The sequence below is a fragment of the Tiliqua scincoides genome, chromosome 2 (genome assembly GCF_035046505.1).
Source record: "Tiliqua scincoides isolate rTilSci1 chromosome 2, rTilSci1.hap2, whole genome shotgun sequence".
NCBI classification, from domain to species: Eukaryota; Metazoa; Chordata; class Lepidosauria; order Squamata; family Scincidae; genus Tiliqua; species Tiliqua scincoides.
In genome coordinates, this window is record NC_089822.1 from 202,077,914 (window position 1) to 202,104,986 (window position 27,073).

The 27,073-nt window shown below is 43.1% G+C and overlaps 1 protein-coding gene across 1 annotated transcript in view; it reads left to right on the forward strand.

Moving 5' to 3' along the window:
• REEP2 (receptor accessory protein 2) overlaps positions 1 to 20,871 on the forward strand; it is a 36,182-nt gene extending 15,311 nt beyond the window's left edge. The window contains exons 4-8 of the mRNA XM_066615736.1: positions 1,331 to 1,451; positions 9,479 to 9,592; positions 9,908 to 10,055; positions 11,231 to 11,367; positions 12,985 to 20,871. Of these exons, the coding sequence (XP_066471833.1) occupies positions 1,331 to 1,451; positions 9,479 to 9,592; positions 9,908 to 10,055; positions 11,231 to 11,367; positions 12,985 to 13,059 (595 nt within the window). The 3' untranslated portion in view covers positions 13,060 to 20,871. The remainder of the gene's footprint in view (positions 1 to 1,330; positions 1,452 to 9,478; positions 9,593 to 9,907; positions 10,056 to 11,230; positions 11,368 to 12,984) is intronic.
• Positions 20,872 to 27,073: the final 6,202 nt, after the last annotated feature.

The following is a 27,073-nucleotide window of genomic DNA, read 5'->3' on the forward strand; positions in this document are numbered from 1 at the left end:
ACTGGGCTCTTACTAAGATATTCAGCTTCTCACAGTGGTTCTGGCCCTGTGAACATTGTTTTTTTCTGGAGGCTTGTTATGCAAAAATATTATAGTAGATTCTGTTGTCAGATGCTGTACCACATATATTGAATGCTTGTTTGAAATGGTTGAAAATGTGTAATTGCTTCACTACTTCTCCTCCACATCGAGAAAAAACCCAAAGTCTTCTGGGGAATGAGAACAGAGTATCCCTGAAGCCTGGAATTTTAGTTTCAACAATCTTTTTAAAAGCACCTGTAACCCAATAGAAACTGCTGGGTTGGTTTGGGAAGACTTTCTTCTAGAAATTATCTTTGAGTGTTTGGATTCTGGGTCTGAAAAAAGTGGTTGCTGCTGTTGCATGCCTTTTATGTAGCTTATGCTTTGCGAAAGATTTGTTCATCATAATATATATCTCTAATAGGAGAATATTGAGCTGTATTGTGGAAATCTACTTGTCCTGCCTAGATATTAAGGGAAGAAATGATTCCTTCATCTTGTTAAGTACTATTAAGCTTATAGAGATAGGTGCATTAAATGTTCAGCATATCTAGCCATCAGCTTGTCCAAAAGACAAATTGAATGAATGGGGTAAACACTGGATTGATGAGGACAGTCATTTGGAAGCAGAGGGTCAGTTCTGATGTAATTCTCCAAAGATGTAGTAATTTCATGACTCTCCAATAATTGATTAACTAGTCCAGTGTTTCTCAAACTATTGGTCAGGACCCACTAGGTGGATCGTAAGCCCATTTCATGTGGGTCCCCATTCATTTCAATCTTTTATTTTTAATATATTAGACTTGATGCTACCATGGTATGTAACTTCATTTGGGGAAATGTTACAGACCTGTGGTTTTAACAAGCTATTATGTATATTTTTTTAACTGTGCTAGTAAACGGAACTTGCTCCTGGGTAAGTGTGGGTAGGATTGCAGCCTAGGATTGTAAAAAATTTTCCTGCCTGATGTCACTTCTGGTCAAGTCATCACTTCTGGTGGGTCCTGACAGATTCTCATTCTAGAAAGTGGGTCCCGGTGCTAAATGTATGAAAATCACTGCACTAGTCAATTCTCAGGATGTAAGGGTTTAGTGTGGTTATGGAGAAGACTAAAAGGAAAGTTCAGGAAGGTACATCTAAGGAAGGGTATGCTTGGTTTCTTTTATAGCCAGCCTTGTCATGTTCATTCTGTCCTATCTGTAGTTCACTTTTCTTCCCTTTTCCTATCCCATCTATACTGCTTTCTGAACTGTCGGTCTTTGTCTGTCTCTAACCTGAGCTTGATTCCAGCTTTTCCATCTCTCTCAGGTTTCCCTTTTATTTCGAGCTGAAAATCGCATTTGTGATCTGGCTGCTCTCTCCTTACACCAAGGGCTCCAGCGTCCTCTACAGGAAGTTTGTTCACCCAACGCTCTCCAATAAGGAGAAGGTACTTCCTTCAGATTGCCCCATTCACCATTCCTGAAAGATGGGTGACATTAAATTCAGTAAGGTTGCAGTAAAGAACTTAATATAGTCATGCACATCCATGTTCACAATGAATGCATGGTGATTGCTTCTTTTAGAGAGCAAGGGTGCATCCTTAGTTTGCAGGCTGATAAGAATATGGTGCCTCTAATCTGTATAACATTGGTTTGGTTCCCTGAGGGCCTGTGATCCAAAAGGCCATGCATGAAGTTCCACATGAGCACAAGAGCTACCCCCTTTTCCTATTCTAAATCCTTGTGCCTCCATGAAAAGTCACACCTGAAGATTACAGAATGCTCTGGAGCATCATTTGATGCAACACAAGGAACTGCAGCTTGAAGAGAAATAGCTAAATCCTCCTTTGTGTGATTTTTACTCATGCCTGAGGCAATTTGGATACCCCCTTAGCATCATTGTTCAGTTTGTTGACCCTTTGCTTTGCAGGGACCATTATTGTTTGAAGATTACATGCAGTTAGTGATGGATGTGTAACTACTCTCCATTATCTGATGTAATTCCAGCACAGAACAAATTGTAGGCAGAGCTATCCCAGAGCCTGCTAACAGTAGAAAAGGAGTGACAGTCACTAGGTAATAGAAAATAATTAATGGGGAAAGTTTAGGTCCTTCCCCTTTTATATGGCTTATGCCCCTTCACTCTAGAACAGGGGTGTCCAAAGTTTTTGGCAGGAGGGCCACATCATCTCTCTGACACTGTGTCGGGGGCCAGGGAAAAAAGAATTAATTTACATTTAAAATTTGAATAAATTTACATAAGTTTACATAAATGAATATATTAAAGATGAACATATGAATGAAGGAAGGTCTTACAATAACTCAAGGCCTATAAAAGGCCTTCCACAAAGCAAGGCTGGCCTTTCCTTTGCTGCCACTACTGCATCACAGATGCGAAACAACAAGCAGTGGAGGGAGCCCTCATCCCACAACTCACTCAAGAGGTCGAACAGTCACCCTCATGCTGAGAGCAGTTGCATTGGGTTAGCATGGGGTCCAACAAATCTCCGGAGGGCCAGAGGCTCATTGGAGACTGGGGGCTCCCTGAGGGCCGCAAGTGGCCCCAGGGCCAGGGTTTGGGCACCCCTGCTCTAGAAGATGGAGGGTATGCATAGCAACAGAGAGCCTATTGAAATATGGAGCCTCTGTTCCTTATTGTGATCCAAGTCAGTGCTGAATAACACCTTGGGAGGCTCAGACCATTTACTACCATCATCATCCTGTGGCATCATGGTGCAAGAAGGGTTTGGGGTTTAATAGATAACATGTCTAGTGAGTTAGAAATATTGGATATATTGTTGCAGTGCTAGAAAATGGGAATGTACTGGACCAGGTTCTTGAGACACATTTTAAATCTCATGATGTATATTTAATGATTTTTTTAGGATACCCAAAGGCTTTAAAAAAAGAGTCTGATAGACCATATGTGATTCACAAGCCATAGGCTATCCAGCTCTGTCTGAGCTCATGATTCTACTTGGCACAATACATAGATCTGACAAACAGGAAATGATCAGTCTCCCATTTCTTTTATTTCATGGGGATCATGCTGGGTTCTAGTTAAGGCAAAGGTTTCCAAATATGAGAACACTGATTTTCTCAGGGTGTAAAACTGTTGAAAAAGCACTAGAATCTTCTTACTTATTCTGGGACACAAGAATTGATGGTTTTCAATCATCTTTTTGGCAGGAATCTATTTAAGCCTTCTCCAGCATTGACTTAACTCTTTTCTGATGCTGCTGAAGATTCTTTGTTTAGCTTACTTTGCTTCTGAAGAGCTCCAGGGCATTAATTCAGTGGAGATGCCTTTGAGCTTTTCATGTCTTTAACTACATGACAACTCTGTGTTATGCAGGAGAGCTCACTAAGGGCACAATCTCCTAACCAGGTCTATTCAGATGTAAGTCCTCTTTTGTTCAATGGAGCTTACTCTTAGGAAAGTATGGTTAGGATTGCAGCCAAAGTCACTTGCATACATAGTGGAATATGATCATATAAAGTGATCATTTACCTGATCACTTTAAGGATATGTTGGATTTTTCACTCAGTAATAACCACTTGCATTCCCTCTGCTGAAGTCAGTGATGGCTTTCCAATTGAGTAGGTAAATCATATCAGTTGTGGTACACAAAGTCATTAAGGGATTTGGTTGGTGAGTGTGGGTACCACATGTGGTTCTTTGCCACATGTTTTTCAAGAAGTATGAGAGGTTTTGTAGTATTGGAGCATTAAGGAGGCCATCCCTGAAAAGTGCTATTTTTCCCCCCATGGCAAAAGTTTGGAATGTGTATTCTTTCTTTTCTCTTGGATTCTGTTAATGTGGACAAAAATTGAGTTTGGCACAGCAAGTATAATATTGACAGTACTCTCATGAGTCAAATGATTCTGGTGTTCCTGTCTGATTCAAGCATCAAAGGCACTTGTCCGGCATTCTACTTTTGAGGATCTGATTTCACATAGAGCAGGGGTGGCCAAGCTTGCTTACTGCAACACCACATATGATAAACTTCAAATGTTTGAGAGCCATAAGAAACACGTTTGAGAGCTGCAATATTTAAGAAGCATTTAAATTCTTAAATATATTCACTCACCACGAACATTAAACTTATGTTTTAATCCAGTGGACTCTTATAAATAGGTATAATTATAAAGTTTGTATAATTTATACAAATTATAATTATAAGGTAAATAATTATTAAGTTTGAAAATTATTTTCCTTCTTTCATAATTGTGATGCAGAAAGGAGCTCAGCCAACATATATCCAAGAGCCACACATTATATGACAAAGAGCTACATATGAATTGCAAGCCACAGTTTGGCTACTCCTGACATGGAGTTTTGTTTTTGCTGTAAAGACCCTGCACTCTTGCACCTGGCTGAGAGGCTAACACAGAATTTATTTATTTAATTTTCACATTTCTATACCACCCTTCTTCCAAGGAGCTCAGGACGGTGTACATAGTTTCTTCCTCATTTTGTCCTCCCAGCAACCTTGCGTAGTCGGTTAGGCTGAGAAATAGTGTTTGGTCCAAGGTTACTCAGAAACCGTCATGACTGAACAGGGATTTGAATCTGGATCTTCCAGGTCTAAGTCCAACAACTGAACCACTACACCATCCTGAGCTCTCTAGACCAATGGTCTCCAAGGTGGAGACAACTGTGTGCCAAAAACAGTCTTCCCTGCATGACCAGAGTTTACTGTTCCCGCCAGGGAGCCTCTTACCTTCATTCCCGATCTCCCCCAAACTTTGTGCTGGCCAGCTGCGTCTGCCTGGAAATCTGGGAACAAAACCTGCTAGAGCGACAGAACATGGAGGCAGCTGGGCGGTGCAAGATTTGGAGGAGACTGGGAATGAAGATAAGAGGCTCCCCTGCGGAACAGTAAGCTCCGTTCATGCAGGAGAGGGGCTAGCACGGGCATCAAATCCAGCCCTAAAGCTGTAGTTTGGAGAGCACTGCTCTAATATTTAGAAATCCATTTAGACCATTTAGATATCTCTTCACCACTGGTATCTAGAAAAGATTAATCTCAAAAGATTTAATTTGCTGTGTTATTGCCCAAATCATATGGACTTGTTGCACTTTGAAAGGCTTAAAACCTGTTGTGTGAATTCATATTATGCTAGAGAGCCATGTTATAATGTTAACCTCTAGGAATCATTTTTAATAACTTTGAACCCTTTAAAGTGATGCACAAGTTAGTGTCCAGAAGATCAAATGAAGACTTTTGACTGATACAAGGGGATTAATTCAGACCCATGTCATATTCATAATGCAGGTTACTGTAACCCAGCCTCTGGGATTCATCATTGAAATCAGCATCTATTCTTACATCATGTTTCCTTGAAATAGTCCTTGTAGTATTTTGCTTACTGCTTCCAGAGTTAGTCTATGAAATTTCCCTCTTCTGTTTTATGAAGACAAGTCTCTGCTTGATGCTAATCTTGCTTAACCCATTTTTACCCGGCCCACAGATGTACACATTTCATCCCTGTTGTGCAGGGGTGCCCAAACCCCGGCCCTGGGGCCACTTACGGCCCTTGAGGCCTCTCAATGCGGCCCTCAGGGAGCCCCCAGTCTCCAATAAGCCTCTGGCCCTCCAGAGATTTGTTGAAACCCGCACTGGCCCAACGCAACTGCTCTCAGCGTGAGGGCAACTGTTTGACCTCTTTCGTGAGCTGTGGAATGAGGGCTCCCTCCACTGCTTGCTGTTTCATGTCTGTAATGTAGTAGCAGCAGCAAAGGAAAGGCCAGCCTTGCTTTGTGCAAGGCCTTTTGTGGGCCTTGAGATATTGCAAGACCTCCATTCATTCATAGAAGTTCATCTTTAATATATTCATTTATGTAAACTTACTTAAATTTATTCAAATTTTAAATGTAAATTAATCCTTCCCCCCCCCCCCCCGGGCCCCAGAGATGATGTGATTTCCCCCCAGAGATTTTTCCCTGGTGAGAGAGATGATGTGGCCCTCCTGCCAAAAACTTTGGACACCCCTACTGTTATGTATATGCAGCGTTAGGCAGAAATGGCTTAAATATATTTTTTCCCATGTGAATAAGTGCTTATACATGTCCCCCCCCCAAGTCTTTCATCATCCAATAACAAGACTATTTAGTAACTTGTGAAGTGTTCTATATTTATGATTTTCAAAGTGAGAGGGGTGGGTTTCTTCATGACCCCTTTTTGACTTAATCCTTGTGTCTGTTGATGGAAGATAGTACAGCAGTTAATTAGTGCAGGGGTGTGTGTGCACACATGTTAATAATAATGCCTGGGGTACTTTGTAGTCATTGAACAGGAAGGATTTGCATAGGCATCCTGGAAGAACTGAATGCTTTTATTCTTGACTAAGGAAGTTCAGTATGATAAATTTGAGAAGTGCTGTTCTTTGTTATTGTCTGAGCTCTGAGGAGGTGATACACTTCAAAAGACTTAAAGGCTGTTGTGTGAGTGCATCTCATGTTTGAGAGCCATGTTATTGTCATGAATATATACAGTTTAGGCCTAGGTTAGCATATGAAGCCTGAACCAAACTAAGTCAGTAACAGAGAAGTGGCTAGCAGTTCCTAGCTGCAAGAATGTGAGTAAACAAACAAACATGAAGTCACCTCAGTACTATTAGCATAAGAAGTATAATAATGAGTGCCCAAGGGGTGTGTCTGGGTCTTCTTGAGCAGAGTTTTTGGGGTGTTGCAAACTTGGCTTTTTTTTGGGGTGCTCAGAGTTCTTGGCTCTCAAACCCTCAAGCCCCCCATCCAGTAGTACTGCCACCACCCTGTATGTGCCAGTGCCTCAGTTTGCGACACCCCAAAAACTCTGCTCAAGAAGTCCCGGACACACCCCTTGGGCACTCATTATTATACTTCTTATGCTAATAGCACTGAGGTGACTTCATACTTATTTAGACTGTCCAATCAGAAACTTTTGAGGACAGAACCTTCTCGGAGTGGGTCCGGTTGCTAGCCCTCCTAGTTCTTACCCCTTCCAACTGGTGATCCATAGCTGCATTCCATTTTGCTTGATCAGGTGCCCCTCAGTCTACTGAGGTGTTAAACATTCCAATGGGTTGTAATTCTTGTTGTCTGTCCTTTCTGGCCAGCAAAGGAGAGACAACAGTCTTTTTGTTTGTTTACTCACATTCTTGCAGCTAGGAACTGCTAGCCACTTCTCCATTACTGACTTAGTTTGGTTCAGGCTTCACATGCTAACCTAGGCCTAAACTGTACATATTCATGACATGCTCCCTTTTGGTAAGAGACACTCAGAGGTTCAACACCTTCAGCCACTCTTTGCTAACACACAGGTCAGGGCACTTCTTATAATGAGCTTACTCTACAGTTACTTACGAAGCAATACATAGCAGGGTTTACTAATGGTATAAAGCCCATGAAAGCTATAAGGCAGTTTGTGTTAGCAGCATTAGGTACAGTGAGGTTACATGGAGAGTACTTCACAGACTTTTTACTAATACAGTTTGGTTACTACTTATGAACTAGTGCTTTGCTGATTTTCACTATACCACATGTGCGACAAAGCATCAGCTAAAATATTCTTAGAATCTGAGAGATGCTGGATTTCTGTGAGGCGCTTTCTTTGTCCTCATGGATCCTCCATCTGCATTTCTATGAGGCACTGCTGCATGGATGGTAGCAGCCCAGTCTCCTGCTGAGGGCATTGCAGCTCCTGGGGAAGATCAGGCGGCATTCCCTTCTCCCCCTACTTGTGCTGGCGGTGGGGCTGTTGGTGCAGGAGTGGATGGAGGAGGTGTGGAAACCATTTGCACTGCTGCTGGCAACACAGGGTTCACAACAGCAGGCTCAGATGACGGTTGTAAAGGAGGCTGCGCTCTTACTGTGGAGCGCGATGCTGGCTTTTGCACGGCAGTCCACTCATCCTTTTGTCCTTTTACAACAGCGCCTTGCCATGAGCCTCTGCTTAGCAACATCCAAGGGTCCTCATCACTTTCTGCATCACTTTCATCCGTCCACTCCAACTCTTGTTGAAATTTGAGAGCAGACCTGCTGGCAGCCGAACTTGGCATGTTATGCCTCTGCGGATTGCTCTGGTTCTCTGCACTCCATGACACACATGCTTTGAACCTCTGTCTCTCTTCCTCCATTAGTTGAGTTCGGCACACCCCTGAGTGTCCTCTCGGGGGCCTCTCATGGTCACAGGTGGTTCAGACTCAGATCTGTAAGCCTCTTCCACTAGGCTTGGGGTTTGGGAATCCAGTATGTTGACTGGCATCAGTCCCACAGCCCCCTCCACCTCTTCAAAATCAAGCAACTGATCTCTGAACATCATGTTGCTGTCTTCTGCCCTATGCTAGTTCTGTTTAATGTTGCTGAGGCAGAATAGCCCTTACTGCCAAAATAACAAACCACTGAAATCTTTGTAGAGGTTTGCCTCTGCCTCAAGTGTAACCACTTTTGGGAACAAAGTTCAGTCGAAATCCCAGCGCTAGGCCACTATGTTGCGAACTTAAGGGAGTTTTGGGGTGCTCTTGGCTCTCAAACCCTAAAGCCCTCAAGGCTCCCCCGTCCAGTAGTACTGCCATCACCTGTATGTGTCAGTGCCTCAGTCCAGGGACACTGAGACCCTCTAGGCTTAACCCTATCCCTTGCAGGCACTGAGCTCTTTCTCCAATTAAAGCTTCAGTCCTCAAGTTACTAGACCTCAGTGAGCACTTGGTAGCTTGCTGAATGGCTAGGCAGAATTTTGAACCTTTGTCCCCAACAGACAATGAAACAACTTGGTAAAAGAGAGTTTATTAAGTACGTAAGGTTACATAAGGCAGCAAATGCCAGAGGCATAAACATCTAGGAAACATAGCAATAAAGTAATAAAGTAATAAAGCTAGCTGGCTATCTCTATTAATCCCTAACTCTCACCTAGGTCAGCTACTCTTGTAGATCTTTTAGCTCCAGGCTACCTGTGAGGCCAGATGCCCATGTTGGACAATGGAGCTCCAGCGTGCAGGATGTTGCACCCAAAACCTCTGTCCAAGAAGGGAACTGGACACACCCCTTGGGGCACTCATTATTATACTTCTTATGCTAATAGTACTGAGGTGACTTCATACTTATTTAGACTGTCCAATCAGAAACTTTTGAGGACAGAACCTTCTCGGAGTGGGTCCGGTTGCTAGCCCTCCTAGTTCTTACCCCTCCCAACTGGAGATCCATAGCTGCATTCCATTCCGCTTGATCAGGTGCCCCTCAGTCTACTGAGGTGTTAAACATTCCAATGGGTTGTAATTCTTGTTGTCTGTCCTTTCTGGCCAGCAAAAGAGAGACAACAATCTTTTTGTTTGTTTACTCACATTCTTGCAGCTAGGAACTGCTAGCCACTTCTCCGTTACTGACTTAGTTTGGTTCAGGCTTCACATGCTAACCTAGGCCTAAACTGTACATATTCATGACAGTTATGTAATAATAATATTGAAATATGGTCTTCCCCCAATTAAATCCTAGGAAATCGACGAGTATATCAGCCAGGCTCGTGACAAGAGTTATGAAACTATGATGAGAGTTGGCAAGCGAGGATTAAATTTGGCAGCCAATGCAGCAGTTACTGCAGCTGCAAAGGTAATTCCTTATACCATGTGCAATGTCTACTCTTTTTCCTTCTGTTGGAAGGAAACCCATTCCTTCACCAAACCCCTTCCTCCAAGCTGGCTGCTGCTATCTGCTATGGTGTTCCTTCAGGTTAGGGCTATTCTTAAAAACACTTTTACAAGACAGCCTTGTTTTCTTATTTGTGGCCGGGCTATGTCCCTCACATAATGTCTTCTTGCTCTCATACCTCAATTTCCATTTGAATCTTTTCCAGCATGTCTTCTGTGTTGCATTCTGATTGCTGCAGTGCATATAGCTAATGAAACAAGCTATTGTGTCTTAAAGGGCCAGGGAGTTTTGTCTGAAAAGCTACGGAGTTTCAGCATGCAGGACTTGACTTTGATTCGAGATGATGACACCATGCATTTGCGGAGCCCTGAGTCGCGCAAGCGTACCTCTGCTACTGGCCTTCTTGAAACTGTTGATGATTCAGGTAATAGCAATCAGTCATGTTGTTTCATGAAGGCAGATGCCAAGGGGTTGAAGACTTGAGTTAAAAACCCAAATATTCAGTAAGACATAGCTGTGTTTTGCTTTTGAAAGCAAAATGCTGGGGCTAGGTGAGAAGTTCCAGCAGAGCAGCGGAGTGCATGTTCTAGCACATTTTTTCAAAATGGCACTGGAGAATTGTCATTGTTATTAGAAATGCCACAGACGCTAGCTAATAGATGACTCTCTCACTACTGCATTCCATGTAGCCTTCACAGTTGAAATGGAAACACTGTTTAGGAATTTGCATTTCCCTAACCTGGCTCGTGCACCAGAAGTGAGCCTGGCTAGGAAAAAATGCCTGAAGAGATGGTGGCGAGAGGGGAACTCTCTGGACCCAGGAAGAGTGATTTATAGTGCTGTGATCCCAGTGAAAATCCATGCTTCCAGCTGAGCCCCAGGAGGGAAACTTCCATGGGCACTTATGCAAGTTGTTGGGGGAAGGCAATTTTTGTTGACCATGGCAGAGGAATATATTGTATCCTCTTCCCATACACAGTGGTCCTAATCCTCATCAGCTTACACACACAGTGCAGCAGCTATTTACATTTAGAGGGAGTAAAGTGTTATCTGAATCTAGACTGGTTGTGTTTGAGGCTCCTCAGGGCCAAGTTAGCAGAGATTATGGGAAAACTGTGACTGGATTTCCCATGGAGGCTGAAGCTGAAAGCAGCTGTTGTGGGTGAGGGTGGAATTTAGACCTGGACCTCAGTGCAAGAGAGGTTGAAACCTTTCCCCAGTAACATTTTTCTAATAGATCATCCCCCAAATGGCTGTGTCCTGAGAGCAAATAGCAACTTGGGGGAGGGGTGTCTACTGGGAATAAAAGTGTGTGAGGGGGTATGATTCTCCCCTGTGCCATAGCTCAGATCTGCAACCTCTTTTCACCTGTAGGAGATCGTCAGATATCCCAACATCTTATCTAGTTTGGCGCTCAGAATAAATCCCCACTGCCCTGATATTTGAGCTTAGACATGGATCTCATCATGGATCTCATTTCTCTCCTCCTTGTCTCCACAAGACTCAATAATGAGGGATAGCAATTTCATCCTCTGTTCTTTATTTTAACAAAAAGAGGCAGCCCTACTGTTGACTTAGGTGCTTCCTGTCATTCCTCAGGAGAGGAAATATCAGTATCTCAAAGGCACGGGACCCAGTCTGATGCCAGAACAGATCCATCAGATGATGATACAGGAGACAAAGTGCCCAAACGGACCCAGAGCCTTAAAGCTCCTAAGAAAGTCACAAAGACTGAGGTGAGCTGGAATGTAATTTTTTGCAAGAGCTGCAACAGGGTCTTCCAAGTGTGATTTGCTGCTCCTTAAGAATACTTTAAAAAAAAATTGTGCTGTGCCTGCAGTGACTTGTAAGCAGTATTCCCTGTAAGGGATCTGCACCCCTGTATGGACCCTTTTGCTTCCTGCTCAGTGGGGCAGGGTGTGTTCCAGTGTTCGGCGATGACATATGACTTCATTGCAGACTTCTGGTAGAACCAAGCTCAGAGCTGCGCAGCTTAGGGAGAACAATGTTTGTAAGCTACCTTTGTTCCTCATCCTGGTACACTCTCCGATTTAATAACTTCTCCCTGACCTGTGTGTGCGCTTCTTACTGCAAACCAACCTGCCAGTTATGTTTTGCTTTTGTTGAGTGGAAGTACAGGCATTCCCCCTATATCCACAGGAAATCCATTTAGAGCCCCCCACAGATGCAGATACAAGGAAACCCTATTTCCGCACCCCCCCACCCCCACATGCCCATTAGTGTTGTTTAGAGGCTTACCGCGGTGAAAATGTTTCTGCCTTTTAACAGCATAAAAAGTCACTTCCAGTTTTGCTGAAAACCAGAACTTGTCATTTTTTGCTTGTAACAGTCATTCTGAGCCCCGCAGAGGCTGTGGGTGGACATGGGCAGCCTCTTTGGGGCTCAAACAGGGCTCTGCGGGGGTGCACGAGGGGCCCCCACAACTGCAGAACCGCAGATAAGTGAAACTGTGGGTATGGGATCTGCAGTTATCGGGGTGTTGTGTTGGGCTGTTGTGTTGTAATAGGGCTATTACCTCCTATAGTGTTGTAATAGCCCTGTTGCTTTCTGGCCATCTTCTTGTAATCTAAGCCTTTTTCTCTCTGCTTCTGTATGAATTTATACCACTTACCAGTGCACCAATTCATCGACAGCTTGCTGATTTAATCTGCTAGCTAAAATTTGACCAATCACTGTTACTTCACAATTGTAACCCAAGGTTCTCCTCCAACTTTTTCAGCAAAGGAACACATGCACAGTGTTTATTAAGAAAAGAGTTCTGCTTGCAAAGATGAGCTCCATGTCAGTGAGGATCAAAAAGCAAAATAAAATGATGCCAGTATGAATTACACACCCTGTGGAAGTTGTGACCAAGATGTACATTTAGTTCTACATGATTGCTGTCATTGGCATATTCTTGCAGCTCTTAGCTGGAAGGCTGGTCAGTTTGTGCAAAGTGCTTTAACTCTCCTGCTCCTCTGCTAGTCCACAACTGATCAAACAGATTTGGGTGACAGGAGTGGGCTGTAGCTAACTGCCTACAGTGAGTGATGGGATAATGTTGGACTTGGAGGGAAAGGTACCTTGCTTTCTTCTTCGGGTATCCTCTGGAGCCTTAGACATGCTTTTGTGGCTGCAAAACTATATTGAGTTGATGCAGTGACTGAAGATATTTAAAGGGCCTTAAGCATCAAGTAGCAATGCACAAACGTTTTCAGAAGCGCTTCCTAAATTCTGAAAGCAGTAACTCAGCAGTGACTTCAGCTATCTTGAACAGAGCACTTTCCTTTTTTAAAAAAACCTCCTGTTGTGCTGCAACTTGTTTCATGATGTTTCTTTTCCTTGTTTTTCAGCCCCCACAAAAGACTGTGAAAGCTCGTCCGAAGAAGAAAGCAACAGGCTCCAGTGCTGCTAGCGAGTCAGCCTAAGGACACCCCATCCTGTCTGTCCCAGGGCTCTTCTGTCACTTTGAGGAGCACTCTCCAAGGAAAGGGAGCTGAGATTATGTACATAACAGCTACTGCTTTGTAGAGCTCATTCCAAGGCGGGAGGGTGACTGAAATTTGGCACACAGATCAGAGGATGGTCATCCTCAGGAAATATTTACTCTTCATCCCTGTGATGAAGAGAATGCTAAACTGTCTGTACATAGCCTGTCGCTTTGGGGTTCCCTCTCTGTAACCCTAACAGGGAAACTCTTTGCTGGAACAACTCCTTAAGTAGGGTTAGAGCCATCTTTGGCAGAGAGGCTGGAAAAAAATTCAAGACTTGTGCCACTGAAATTCCAATTGAAGGTGGGGAGCTCCCCAGAATATTTCAGCATTTCATGGGATGTCATGCTGTAGCTGCTGTGGGGAATTTTTAGGAAGTGCCTGAAGCAAAGTGACTGGTACTGAAAAACTGTGTCATCCAAACTTGTTTTGGCAAGAGAAAGAGTAGTTTGCTTAGTGTTTGGCTACATGGGCAATGGATCACTTGTGTGACAGTTGGTTTGGGGCAGGTTTTTTATGGGGAACTGCAGATGTTCAGAGGAGGGGTTGAGGGAGAAAAGGAAAATGGCTGGCCTCTTTTTTCCTAGTGACTGGTGTTTGTTTTTAAGCAGCTTCTTTTGCTTGGGTGGAAGCTCTACAGAAGGCAGAACTGTTTGCATGTTGAGTTCAAGTAGAATAATGGTAGAGAGGACAGCGAATAAGCTATTGAATGGTTACGGAGGCTGTGGTTGGAGCAGGTGTGTGATACATATCAGTATCTCTCCAAAGAGTTGGAAGTCCTGCATAGCCAATGTCTAGCAACCAAATCTTTTAGACCTTCCTTCAGAGTTGCCTTTATATTTTAGGTTTTACAGGTCAATCTGCTTTCTGTAGGAATTGTTTGATAATGGCATGTGTGTGGAAGAAACTGAAAAACAGTTGGAAGGATGGTATCTGAGTTTCTGCTTTATTTGCACTGAGAATAGAAGGTTGGGATTTGATATAGTATGTTGGATGGGGAAGTAGCAGCCCATGTTGGAATCTTTCTACGTAGCAATCTTAGAATATGAAAGTGTTGAGGACATTCCTTAATTCTTTGAGTGGACAATGGAAAAAGTTACTCAGCTCTCAGGAACTACCGATTTCTACCACCACTAGATTCCATTGCTCTCTGCTAACTGGTTACTTTTTTAGAGGCAATATCGTGCGGTGTTTGAGGCCATCTAGTGTTTTGTGAAAATTGGAGCTCAGTGACTTTCGTGGAGCACTCCAAACAAATTGTGAACAGCTGTTCTCTTCCAGCCAGTCCAGCATAGTTCACTCTGACAACTATCCTCATCAAGATTATAGTACAGGGATATGGAGACAATGAGAATATTGATTGATTCTATTGTTTTCTAGGCCAGCCCTTTGGAAAAAAATCTCCATCTTCTGAACATGTGCCAAAACCACTTGCCTTTTAAAACTCAGAGCAAATTATGAGATTGGGCCACTACAGGAATCAAGTTTCAGCAACCCTCACTTCAGTGAACTGCAGGTTTATTCAAAGGACTCTGGAAGTGGGTGTCCCACATATGATGAGTTTAGATGTTCAGTGAAATGGCAGTGCAACTGTTTTACTCCATCGTTTTGAATCCTTTTTTTTCAGTGCAGGCTGACATTTACTGCACCCTAAATACATTTCTTCAGAAGTTAAATTTCAGAGTTCAGAAGGATTTACTTCCTAGTAAGTGTGTTTTAGGCCAATTCTTTTGAAACAGAACAGAGGCAACCTATTGTTGGGATTACATAGGCATTTCTGTTAAAAGATACCTTTTTCATCTTTTTGTAAATCAGTTCCATGTTTGCACTTTGGTGCTGCACTTCTGTCTTGAACACCTGGCAGTTCAGTCTCTGCAAGGACAGACAGAATGATTCACAACATTTTTGTTGTTCTTTTTTTGCAGCAGCTGTTTAATGTCAAAGACTTGGCAGAAGGTGGAAGACATTTTGTAATTTGTCAAGGATGCAGACCCTAAATTTCAGATTAGCTTTTTCATAGTTGGAAGGTTGAGTTTGATGTGAGAGTGTGAGAACATAGGAACATCTTGAGCTTTTTACACAGCTGATCACTCACTCCTAGTAATTGCATGTTTAGTCTTGAGTGGTTCTGTTTGAATGGAGGTGGCCTTGTGAATGAAACGACTTCACTTTGTTATGTATAGAATATGACTGGGAAAAGTGCATTTGAATGATGGCTTGGCTAGAAATGAGACCTTTATATTTCTACAGCATTAGGGAGAGAATGCCATTCTGCCAACAGAGAAAGCAGCACTACTTTATCACATTGCTCTCTGTGTTGTGGTTTTTGTTTGTACTGTACATATTGCATTGCATTTTTCACAAGCACATAGATTAGTTTCTTCCCAGGATCATTTGTGAGGCAGTGACTTTTCATATAAGTTGATGAGCTGAGGTTGGGCTTAGCAACCACATCCTAGACCAGGGATCTCCAAACCCTGGCCTGGGGGTCAGATATGGCCCGCGACCAGCCTCTGTCTGGCCCGTAGCCAGCCTCTGATTCCCTGAGAGCCTCTGACCCAGAGTTGTGCTTGTGGGATGGGGGAATGGGAGTCTGTTTGTGTGTGTGCTTTGGGCTGTGTTGGTGTTTGGAGAAATCCTGGACGTTTGAGCCCATTTATTCATTCATCTAAATTACATCTCTAATGTATTTATTTAAATTTTATATTTAATTTTTTTTTTCTGGCCCTTGACACTGAGCCAGATGTTTGATGTGGCCCTTCAACCAAAAAATTTAGAGACCCCTGTCCTAGACTAAGACGCAGTTTCTCACCAGTGATTGTTGCTGTGCTTCTAAGGATGTGCTAGGCTCCATAGTCGGCACATTACAGGATAACTCTCTGTCTCCTGCCCAAATTAAACTTGTCCCAAGTAGTCTCAAGAAGTCTTAAGCCAGTCACAAATGATGCTTACTATACATTTTACAGATACCCTAGTCTGATTGTGCTTTTCATTCAAATGATTGTTCACAGTCCTACCAAATAAGATCTGGTGAAGAACATGTTATCTTAATTCATCCCCTTCTCTCCCTCTCCCCCTTGCCTGCACTTCTAACTTGCTGGGAAGTTCATAGCCAAATAATTCAAAACTTGCTTTTAGTTGGCTGAGTTCAGATCAGGTACAATTATCCTTGGGCAACTTCTTGGAGTATAGAGAACCTCTGATCCTACAGCATATGGTAACACTGCAGCGGCGTGCAATGAGTTCCAGGGCTGGGGAGCCACAGCATGTGCAGCTCCCAGGTGACCTCACAAAGCCCCAGAGCCTGTGTTATCACCAGGGAGGCAGAGATGCCGCTGCTGCAAGCTCTAGTCTCTTGGAGAGACTCAGGAAAACTAGAGCTTGTGGCAGCTCAGCCTCCCTAGTGATCACAGGGGAGGCTGAGCTGATAGGATGGGGAGGGCTCTGCCTCCCCCGATCATAAGTCTCTGATACAGTGCCCTTCCTGCATGCCTGTCATGGCCTTACTTTGTTATATTTGGGGACCATAAGGTTAGAAGGGTCATAAGAACATAAGAACCTGCTGGATCAGGCCAAAGGCCCATCTAGTCCTGCTTCCTGTATCTCACAGTGGCCCACCAAATGCCCCAGGGAGCACACAAGACAGCAGACACAATCTGCGTCCCGGTGCCCTCCCCTGCATCTGGCAATCAGAGGCAGCCTACCTTTCAAACCAAGAGCTTGCACATACCTACTATGACTTGTAATCTGTAATGAACTTTTCCTCCAGAAATTTGTCCAATCCCCTCTTAAAGGCATCCAGGCAAGATGCCATCACTACTTCCTGTGGCAAGAGAGAGAACCTGTGCAACTAACAAAAGAATGTAGTGTGACCATGGTGTTCTGCCATGTACTGTCAAATATTTATTAGAGAATTAGGACCCTGCATGTTTCAAGCCAGTGCTGTTGTTCAGGAGCAGAATATAATCTGGAAGAAGATTTTGTCCAAAAATCTATACAATCTTTCCCATTCCAGGCAAAAAATGCCGTCTGACACAGTGTAGAGTGAACTATGTCCTGTTGCTCCCAAGACAGCCATTCTCGTTTGTTTTCTCACTTTTCTTCTGTTATAGAGCAGCCATGTTGGACACAGTATCTAGGACCTATTGGAAACCTTACTATTGCACCAAAGGCAGCAGCTTGTATTATCTTCATGCCTTAGTACCTGATGGGATACAGAGAAGGTATTTGTTTATGTTTGCTGAACCATCCTCTCTTATAAGCAAATGCAAGTCTTGGAGTTTCAGAACTTTGCATTTGGAGCAGTTTTCTTAATAGCAAGTAAAGGGGTCGGCTTCCAGTATTGATACATAGATTATGTTCTCAAGCGACAATAGTTTGTGCCTGCTATGCCCCCTTTAGTCAAGTTTATTGCAATCAAAGTTAACTCTAGTCCTTGCATTCTCAGATCTCTGCTATGCTATTGTCATCCTTTTACAAACATTCACAATGATTTGTTTCATTTGGATGGCATGTCAGAAGCAGAGCCAAGAAAGAAAGCTCATTATGTCAAATGCTAGCCCTTTCCCTTATGAGTCAGAACAGATAGCAACAGTACACTGTAGCCATGTATTGCTTACTTCCTGCTGGAGAAACAGTAGGAAGTTGGCAAGAAAATTGATAGAACTGGCTGAAATGAACTTGTTCAAAACTCTACTGGCTGGTCAGTCACACCCCTGCCCTGATTTCTCCATAAGAGTTGTTTATGGCTGCTGTTGTGTCAGGTCTTAGCAGAGATACCAGCTGAGTACAGATAATAGCTTTTTAGACTTCTGGATGCAATATGATAGAACTATCATTGCCCTCAATACACACACAGCCTTGGTCTCTGGCTGAACTGGTTTTGCAGCATTTTGAGAAGAAGCCAAAGCCAGTTCCCAATACCACTGGCTGTATACAGTTGCAGTATCTGTTGGATAATGTCAATGATAAGAACACTCATTCTCTGTGTCAGGCCTGACCCTGTGTCTCTGTGCCTATGGCCTGACCTATTGGGGCTGTTCTTATGTTCTTTCCCCTTCCCCACCCTGTTACACCTCCTTCATGCCCTTGTTGCTCAGTGCAGCTCTTACTTGCTCCAGCGCATGTTTCCTCTTGCAATGATGCCAGTGGGATGGTGCAGGCCTTCCTGCCACGCTCCTAACCGCTAGGCTGTTGCAACCTGCTTTATGGCACATTTGCAGCAGCCTAGGCCTGCAAAACTTTTGCTGCACTGGCACTATAGCCAATTAGAATTGTGCCGCCGAGTAAAATTTCCACCTGCCTTGATTTGTTTGGGACATGGGAAAACTGCTACAATTAGGAGCTGTGATAGGAATTAAATAACCCATTTTTCTCCTCCTCAGCAGGATCTCTTCCCTTGCTACCTTTTGTTTTATACAGTTATCAAGCTACCAGCATAGTACCATCAAAGGGGAGACTGCTGCCTTGGCTTCTGAGAAATTACAATCTGTGCACAGTAACTGCACTGGTGAGAAGGGGAAGAATGTCTTAATTTCTGCACAAGGCAGGACAGGACAGGGAGCTGTAACTTATTAAACAGATGTCTGGAGGAGGCCCTCCAATAGGATTTGTGTGACTAGCCTGAGAAAAGGAAAGGGGATTTCCAAGGAGATGGGACAACAGCCACTTATTCTCAGGATCTGTTTAGACTTGGGGAATGAGTCAGCTGCATGAATTAATAGAAATAGGAAGCTAGGCTACCTATGTGAAACTGTTTCCTAGGCTTGTTCTTTTGCAACAGAGGCCAACAACACCTTACCATGCCTTTCAGAGTCCTTCTGGGATGGTCCTCCATCACACTCCGTCGAACTAGGTATTATGTATGAATACTAACCTTGCTGACCCTGTCTTTTGAGACCACTTGTTTAGAAAGCAGCGACAATTCATATTGCAGTATTTGTCCCTGCTGCAGTGACAGCTGAGCTTTCGGATTATTGTCTGTGTCTTTTATCTTGCGGCGTGCTCCTCAGGGTGCTGCTCTGGACAGCACAGACTTTTATTCTCCCAGGAGTGGTTGTCCCATGATCTCTTCCTTCCCCAAGAGCCTCTGTTCTGTCTCACTAGGATTTATCCTAAAACACGTGCCCCCCCCATGGGGGAAGGCTGTCAACGGACACCTATGAAGGCAGCTTTGTACCTCAGCCCCTAAGAAAATGCATGCTCTGTTGTCTCACAGGGAAAACCATTAATCTCCTATGGAGGGAACACACTGTTCTCTTTTATTGCTGTATATGAAGATGCTGTACCATGAGAAAGAGCGTTCCTCTACTCTTCTGAGAGCCACTTTCTTACCTTCATTATCTCTGAAGTGGCAGTCTCTTGCCTGGTGAAGTCATATTATGTCATAGTTGACTTCTTTAGAAGGTATAATATGGACAGAAGAGGAAAGTTTCTAAAAGCATCTTGTAGCCATGTGCCAAGTGCTCTGGAATCTGTACTCGCATCAGGCAAGCATTTCAGAATCCCACAGTCTGAGGGCCTCTGCCTAGTACCAGCATAAGTGTCCAGAGGCTCTGTGGAAGTGCACTCATCAGTATTACTCTTTGACCTTTTAGTATTATTTTACCTGACTTTCACTGTCTCATGGCAACTGGTGAAGGTCTGTGTTAGACCTTCTTACATGATTTTATTCTATTAGAAAAAATTATTATTCATACCAGAGTCCTTTATAAAGCTCTGACCTAATAAGAAGAGGTATCTAGAACAATAAGGTCTTTGGGATCAGTTTATTTGCATTGTTATCTGGAGCTTTTACAGTTTATGTACTAACTGAAATCATATCACGTGGGAAGTGGCAAGGGGGAGGGACCGACACCAAATGTACTAACGGTTTGTTTGAATACCACAGAATGTACTTGAATCAATCAGCCAGCCTCAAGCACAGCTTCTGCACTGCATCTCACTTGGTAGATCATGACTAGATTCTGTCTCCCTGTTCCACATCCTGAACAGGTCTTGAATTCTCTTCGTTTAAATATTTGTCACTTCAGAACAATGGTGGCTGAATTTCCCCCTTTCTGAATAAGTTATCAGAGCTGTGGAGAGGTCACAGTGGGACCAAGCTGTTGGGACCAGTGGGATCAAACTTGTATGGATTCCAGAGGAGGAGCAAAAGTTTACAGCAGCCATCTGAGACTGTGAAATCGACCTTTCCTGGAAACTCTCTGGGCCAGAATGATGGACTTTGAATCTTGGAGGATGGCGGATATTTGAACAAGTGTTGTAGCAAAGTCCAGTATCAAAGCTGCTACTGTTCTGTTTGCAATGACAAATTGGATTCAGAAATAATATGGAATGTAGACAAAATATATATTTGGCTCTGTCTCTTCAATATAGTAAGTACTGTAAACATGAATGTTTCCCCATTCTTGGAAGGTCAGACTGTAAGTTGTTTCCTTCTTCCCAGTGCTGTAACAGTTGCCTTGTGGTTTCAGAATATGGGTCCTTCCCCACCCTTCCTTTTTTAATTAAACTGCTTCAAACCTGAAAATATGCCAAAGACAAGATTTTACAAAAACAGCTAACCAGTGTTGATCTAGGAATGAAGCTCCCCTTTTACACTGCAAGAATGGATAAATGTGCAGCCAGTTCAAGCAATTGTCTTGCACTATCATCCATACAGGTGAAGTTATTCACGCAGCCTTCATCAAGATCTCAAGTAGAAGATCTCTTCTGATGCCACTTCTATGAGAGAATTCCAAATTCTATAGATCCTACACCAATAAAAAAGCGAAGCTTGATCCATAGCATGATTATTTTTTACTTAGGCTTTCCGTTGTCTTTGACTATCTGTATCGATAGCAGAAAGGTAAGAGGCGATACGGTAAGAGGTGATTCAATACAACTGTGTACATTCCCCAAAATGTTTCACATAGTGCATTATTGCCTTCTAGAAATATCCTTTCCCTGTTTCCAAAGGCACCAGAGTAACCATATCTCTGCTCAAGGTTGACGTTTTTCTGGGCACACACTTGTTGCATGTGAAGAGCTCCAGCACCCAACTGTCATTCCTAGGCAGCCATCTCCTCAAGACCCACTCAAGTGCCATTTCATTCTGTGACAGTACTGGAAATTGCAGTCTCCTGACAAAAGTTGTTCACATTATTCAATAGTCTAAATGCTGCACTTGATTTTTATTGCATTATGTGTTGCTTTCAGTCATAAGAACATAAATAGAGCCATGCTGGAAAAGGCCAAGAACCCAACTAGTCCAGCTTTCTATATCTCACAGTGGCCTACCAAATGCTTCTGGGAGCAGACAGGACAACAAGATACCTGTATCCTATTGATACTTCCTTGCATCTGGCTAGAACCCAGGGGTTGTGTATATTGTTATCATTGGCTTGTAAGCTATGATGGACCTTTCTTCCTTAAATCTGTCCAATTCCCACCTAGGCCAGGTGCTAGGACAACATCATGTGGTAAAGGGTTCCACATATTATGTGTTGGGTGAAGAAATCCTAACAGCCCCACTAGTCAGTTTTCGTGGATGACTCCAGGTTCTGCTATTGTGTGAGAGAAAAGAACTTTCCTCTCTCCATCCCATGCATAATTGTACACATCCCCCCTCATGTGCCTTCATTCTAGATCACAGAGCCCCAAACACTAACCTTTTCTCATAAGAGATTCCTCAGCCCACTAATCATTTTGGTTGCTCTCTTCTGCACCTTTTCCGGTTCCACTCTATCCTTTTTGAAGTGTGATGACCAGCCTTGGGCACGATATTGTAGATGTGCTTTACCATTGATTTGTACAGTGGTACAATATTAGCCTTTCTATTCTCTATCCCCATTTTAATGATCCCAAACATGGCATTCTTTGCAGCTGGGTCAAAACACTGGGTCAACACATTCATTGAGCTGTTCATCCCCACCCCAAGATCTCCCTCCTGATTTATCACAGACAGCTCAGAACCCATCAGCATATACGTAAAACGTTGATTTCTTGCCCCAATGTGCATCACTTCATGCTTACTTAATGGAAGAGCTTCTGCTATTTTGTCACCCATTCCCCCAATTTGGAGAAATCTTTCAGGAGCTCCTTACAATCTGTACTAGATTTCATCACATAGAATAGTTTGTGTCATCTGCGAACCTGACCATGTCGTTGCTTGTCCCCCACTTTAAGACATTTATGAACAGGTTAGATTGCAAATGCGACTCACAAATTAATACTTTAGTGAGACTTTTCAAGATGAGGCATTACAGCATGCACGCTTCTGTCCTGGCAAGTGCAGGGTGAAATATAATGAAGGAACAAAACAACTTCCCCTTTTTGGGACCTATGACTCATTAGGGAAAGGAGAAAAACATCTCTGAGAACAGTCTCACTGATGACTTCTAGTCATGTGTCCCAAAATGATCTAAAGGCACCTAGCCTCTGGAATTTTGCTCCTAACCTTAATGTTGACCCAGAATTCACCCCTTCTACCAATCCTTAGTGCTATACCATTCCTAAAGTCTCTGATATGTCATGCATAGTTCTGGCTCACTATTTGGAAACTGCTGGTTTATATGTAGGAAAGGAAAAAATAAAAAATTGGGATGCCAACTCAGAAAACACTGAGTTGTGACACTGACAGCCCAATCCTATCCTGAACTGGAACAGGAAGCACAGGGAAGGAGGTGGATCCCACACATCTTGGACTAAGGGGATTTATTTTCCCTCACCCCATGTCATGCAGCAGCCATCTCAGTGGGGCTACTCAGAGCTGTGCCAGCTTAAATTGTTGGTGCAGATCTGAGCAGCCCAGTGTAATGCCGGGCTCCTTGGAAAGGGGGGGGGATTAGGATCTGGTCTAAGTGCCGGCGGTTGGACGCAGCCCCTTCCCAGACCCAGTCTGCCCACTAGACTGCCCTCCCCTTCCCCAAATGCCTCCATTCTGCCCTCCCACCACTCTCCCTCCCTGGGCCAGCGAAAACCTACCTTGTCTGGGCAGCACAAGGACAGGATATGGCAGGAACAGGCTGGTGCACATCATTCTGCCGACATGGCTTGCTCCTAAGTCACTACAAATGTGCTTTACAGCACATTTGCAACACTCAGGAGCCCAATACCCCAGCATAAGGGAAGTATTGGATTGTGCTCTGAGTAACATAGGTTAGTATTAAACAATAGTGACTACATGATCGTGCCATTCAAAAAGGAGCTAGTAAAAATGGGGTGTGGATAAGATAAAATGGGAATAATAGAGAACCAGAAGAACAGTTTGTGCGGAAACTTGAAAATATTTTACTATAGTGTATGTAAAAAATTGAGATGTTAGCATGAATGGCATGATACTATCCTAATATAAGAGAGAGAATAATGGAATGGAAAATGAAAAATGTAATTGCTGTTAACTTCAGTGACTTAAAATTTGCCCTAAAACAACTGATAAGCATTGTTGCTTGGCAACAAAATACAGTATGTTTATTAATATAAATGAAAACAAAAGCTTGGAGAATGGACTTTAAACATTTTGAGAATTAGTTTTATGAAGTTGGTTTTGAGGGTCCTTTCATTTGATAATGATCACAATCTTTTTCCCTTTTGGCTCAGCTCTGTATCTACTTAAGTTAGTTGTAGACATTATTATTATTATTAATTTTATTAGGGTTATCCTCTAATTGAGTAGTGGCAAAACTCACCACTGCTGTGCAGCGGCCCCCATTCTAACCCTTCTTTCTGTTCTGGTGCCGCACGACGTCCCCGTCATTCGGGGGACAGGAATGCTCTGGGCAAGTTGTGTCTTCTGCCCAGTGTCCCAGAAGGCTGTGGGACAGGATGTCTGGGCAGACATGACTGCCCAGAGTGTCCCTATCTCCTGAATGAGTGGAGTGGAGTGGAATGGAAAAGTCCGCTCACTGTGCAAATGAATTTGGCTGAACCAGAATCCAGGCCTCAGATCAGGATTCGACCAGCCCTGTTCTAATTAAATGGCTTACGGCACAATCCTAACCCACTTTCCAGCACCAACGTAAGGACAATGCAGCTCCAATGTAAGGGAACAAACATTCCCTTACTTTGAGGAGGCCTCCTTGAGTGCCACCCAACTGCAGGATGCAGCACATGTCCCATTGGCACCGCTATGCCAGTGCTGGAAAGTGTGTTAGGATTTGGGCTTAGATAAATCATATGAATCAGAGCTCAAGCCTATACTCCGAAGTAAGTTACTTCGTCTTTAGTGTGGCTTACTCCCAGGAAAGTGTGCCTAGCCTTAATTGATCAGTTGAAAAAAAATCTGCATATATTAGTTTATGAGAAGCAGGTATCTTGAACAGAGGCACGTGCTTTCCTTTTATTTTTACTTTATGTAGGAAGGTGTTGCAGCTGGCCTTCTTCCAAAAAGCCAGTCCCTGTTTTCTTGCACCTAGGAAGGCAAGGCTTTTAAAAAATGGGTGACCAGTTGTTGTTTTTATGAGTACTTGTACTGAAAAATAAATTTGCCCAATTATTTGGGGGTACCTTTTTTGTCAATTAGAATATTTTAGCCAATTAAGTTAAGCCACTCAGCTTAGTGGTAGGTGGCCATAATGGTTGCTAAGCATGTATAAAAGCTAGTGGCCGTGCAGAAACCAGCTTTTTTTTTTTTTTTTTTTAAAAAGCCTTGCCCACAAGCTTACATGTTCTGTTTTTTGTTGATTGTTTTCCCCATGGAATGATCAACTGATGTTGATCAGTGTTATGTATGAACACACCAATGAGCTGTATGATAAGCTGGGTGAAACTTGAGTAGGGGCAGAATGGAAGCAAAATGGGGAAAATGCTGTCTGCTGAAAAAGTTCTGAAATGGAACAAATTCCTTGGTGCTTGAAAATAGGATGGTCCAACAGTAACACATTTTATTGTTCTTTATCTCATCACTGAGGACTTAAAAGTAATTGTTTCCATTTGTACACCTTAATAGCTTGCTTGTTATAACTTGAAAGGTATGAAAACTCAGAATTCTCTTTTTGTCCACCAGAGGGAGCAAGACTCACACCTGCTGAAAATGTGCCGAAGTGCACTACTGCTTGGAAGTACCCTGTAGATTAGAGTGATTTTAGATAATGATACAGGCTGAAAATCTGAAATAGCTTTTATGTAAAGACTGTACCTTTGTGTAAGATTAGTGGTTTGAAAATCATGGAGCGACCTTAGAATGAAGTTAGTTTTAGCCTTGGGCTACAAAAACCTTTCCAGTTTATTGGTTCTGTTAATGAAAGGCTAGGCATACTTAAAAGAGTTTTTCAATCCCATTATTCCACATTTTTTTGTTCCTGCAGTATCCAATCAGTCTCTTGAATGCCATCTCCACAGGAAGGGGCTTCATGTGTGAATTTGTTTGTTTTGTAAGCCTAGTATAACCTACTGCCTGTACTTACAGTCACACTGTTTTTTTCCTCCCCCCCCCCCCCACATGCCCAGTGTGGCTCCCTTGGACAGGGTGGGAGGGCAATGCTTTTAACTGGATCCATCTCCCATGGGAAAAAAGAATCAATTGTGAAAGCTAAAAATATAGAAGTATCTAATGGTTTCCAAGGTAATGGGTGACCATGGTAACTAAATGCTAGCTTTGTGATCTGATGGAGGACAGATTAAAAAAATAAAAGACATAGCCAATTAACTCTGCAGAAATATTTCTGGGGAAAAATATTTTGTGTTAACCCTGCAGACACTAGAGATGCATAATCTGTAGTGCACTCAGATTGAAAGATTATGATACAGGGACTTTAAATGGGTGTGCTAGGGAGCTATGGCGCACTGTGTGCTATGACGTTGGCTGAAGAGAAATTTCTCCCCTTGGAGCGTGTGCTCCCTTTTGCCTCTCAATCTTGTTTGTTGATGTTGAAAATACTGTGTGTGTACATACACACACACACACATTTGCATGCTGAGTTTCTCATTGTGAGTACTGCAAGCAATGAAGAGGAAGCAGGGTCCTACTAAAATTTGCTAATGAAATACAGTCATTGCACTGTTGCAGCTTCTCTTTCTGGCTTACATATTTATTGAGAACAAAACAATCCAGGAGCTGCTGCTGGTAAAGTTGATTTTCTGCAGCATAGAAGAAGTAGGCTTGCATAAAGGGCTCTCTATTTCTAGGGGTGGTTTTGTTAGGATAGCAAGAAGCAAAGATCAGGTTTTGAAACTTTCCCCCTCTTTCCCCAATTTTAATACAGACACATGCACACCTGATTTCAGATTCATTCTTATATCCATATCTTATATCCATGCCTCATCTATCCAACAACCTCATTAATCAACCATCACCCTCACTCTTAAGAACATAAGAACATAAGAACATAAGAACAGCCCCACTGGATCAGGCCATAGGCCCATCTAGTCCAGCTTCCTGTATCTCACAGCGGCCCACCAAATGCCCCAGGGAGCACACCAGGGAGCACACCACTCTTACATCTGTGCATCCTCTGTCCATCAACTTTCAGACATTCCCCCCCATCCCGCCTATTAGTACTTTACTAACATATGTCATTCCCAAATACCAAAATGATAGTCTACTGGCAAGAGACTATCAGGAAAGCAGAGGGTCAGTATACCACTACTCCTGGGTGTTATTTTTTTAAATTTACATTGCTATCCCACCCTTCCTCAAAGGCAGCAATTTTTCAGCCTTTTTCATCTCATGGCACACTGACAAGGTGCTAAAACTATCAGGGCACACCATCAGTTTTCGGACAATTGACAAGGTACACTGTACACTTGTCTGGGGGCCCCGAGGGGCCCCCAGTGGCCCTATAAAGAAATGACCCTTCCCCAAATTCCTGTGGAATTCCTTCCAAATTCCAGTTGAAAATTGCTGTTCTAAGGACTTGAGGGTGATGTACAACATTTTTCCTTCATTTTATTCTCACAACCACCTTGAGAGGTAGGTTATGCTGAGAGATGATGACTGGCCTAAGGTCACTCACTCAGTGTGCTTTGTGGC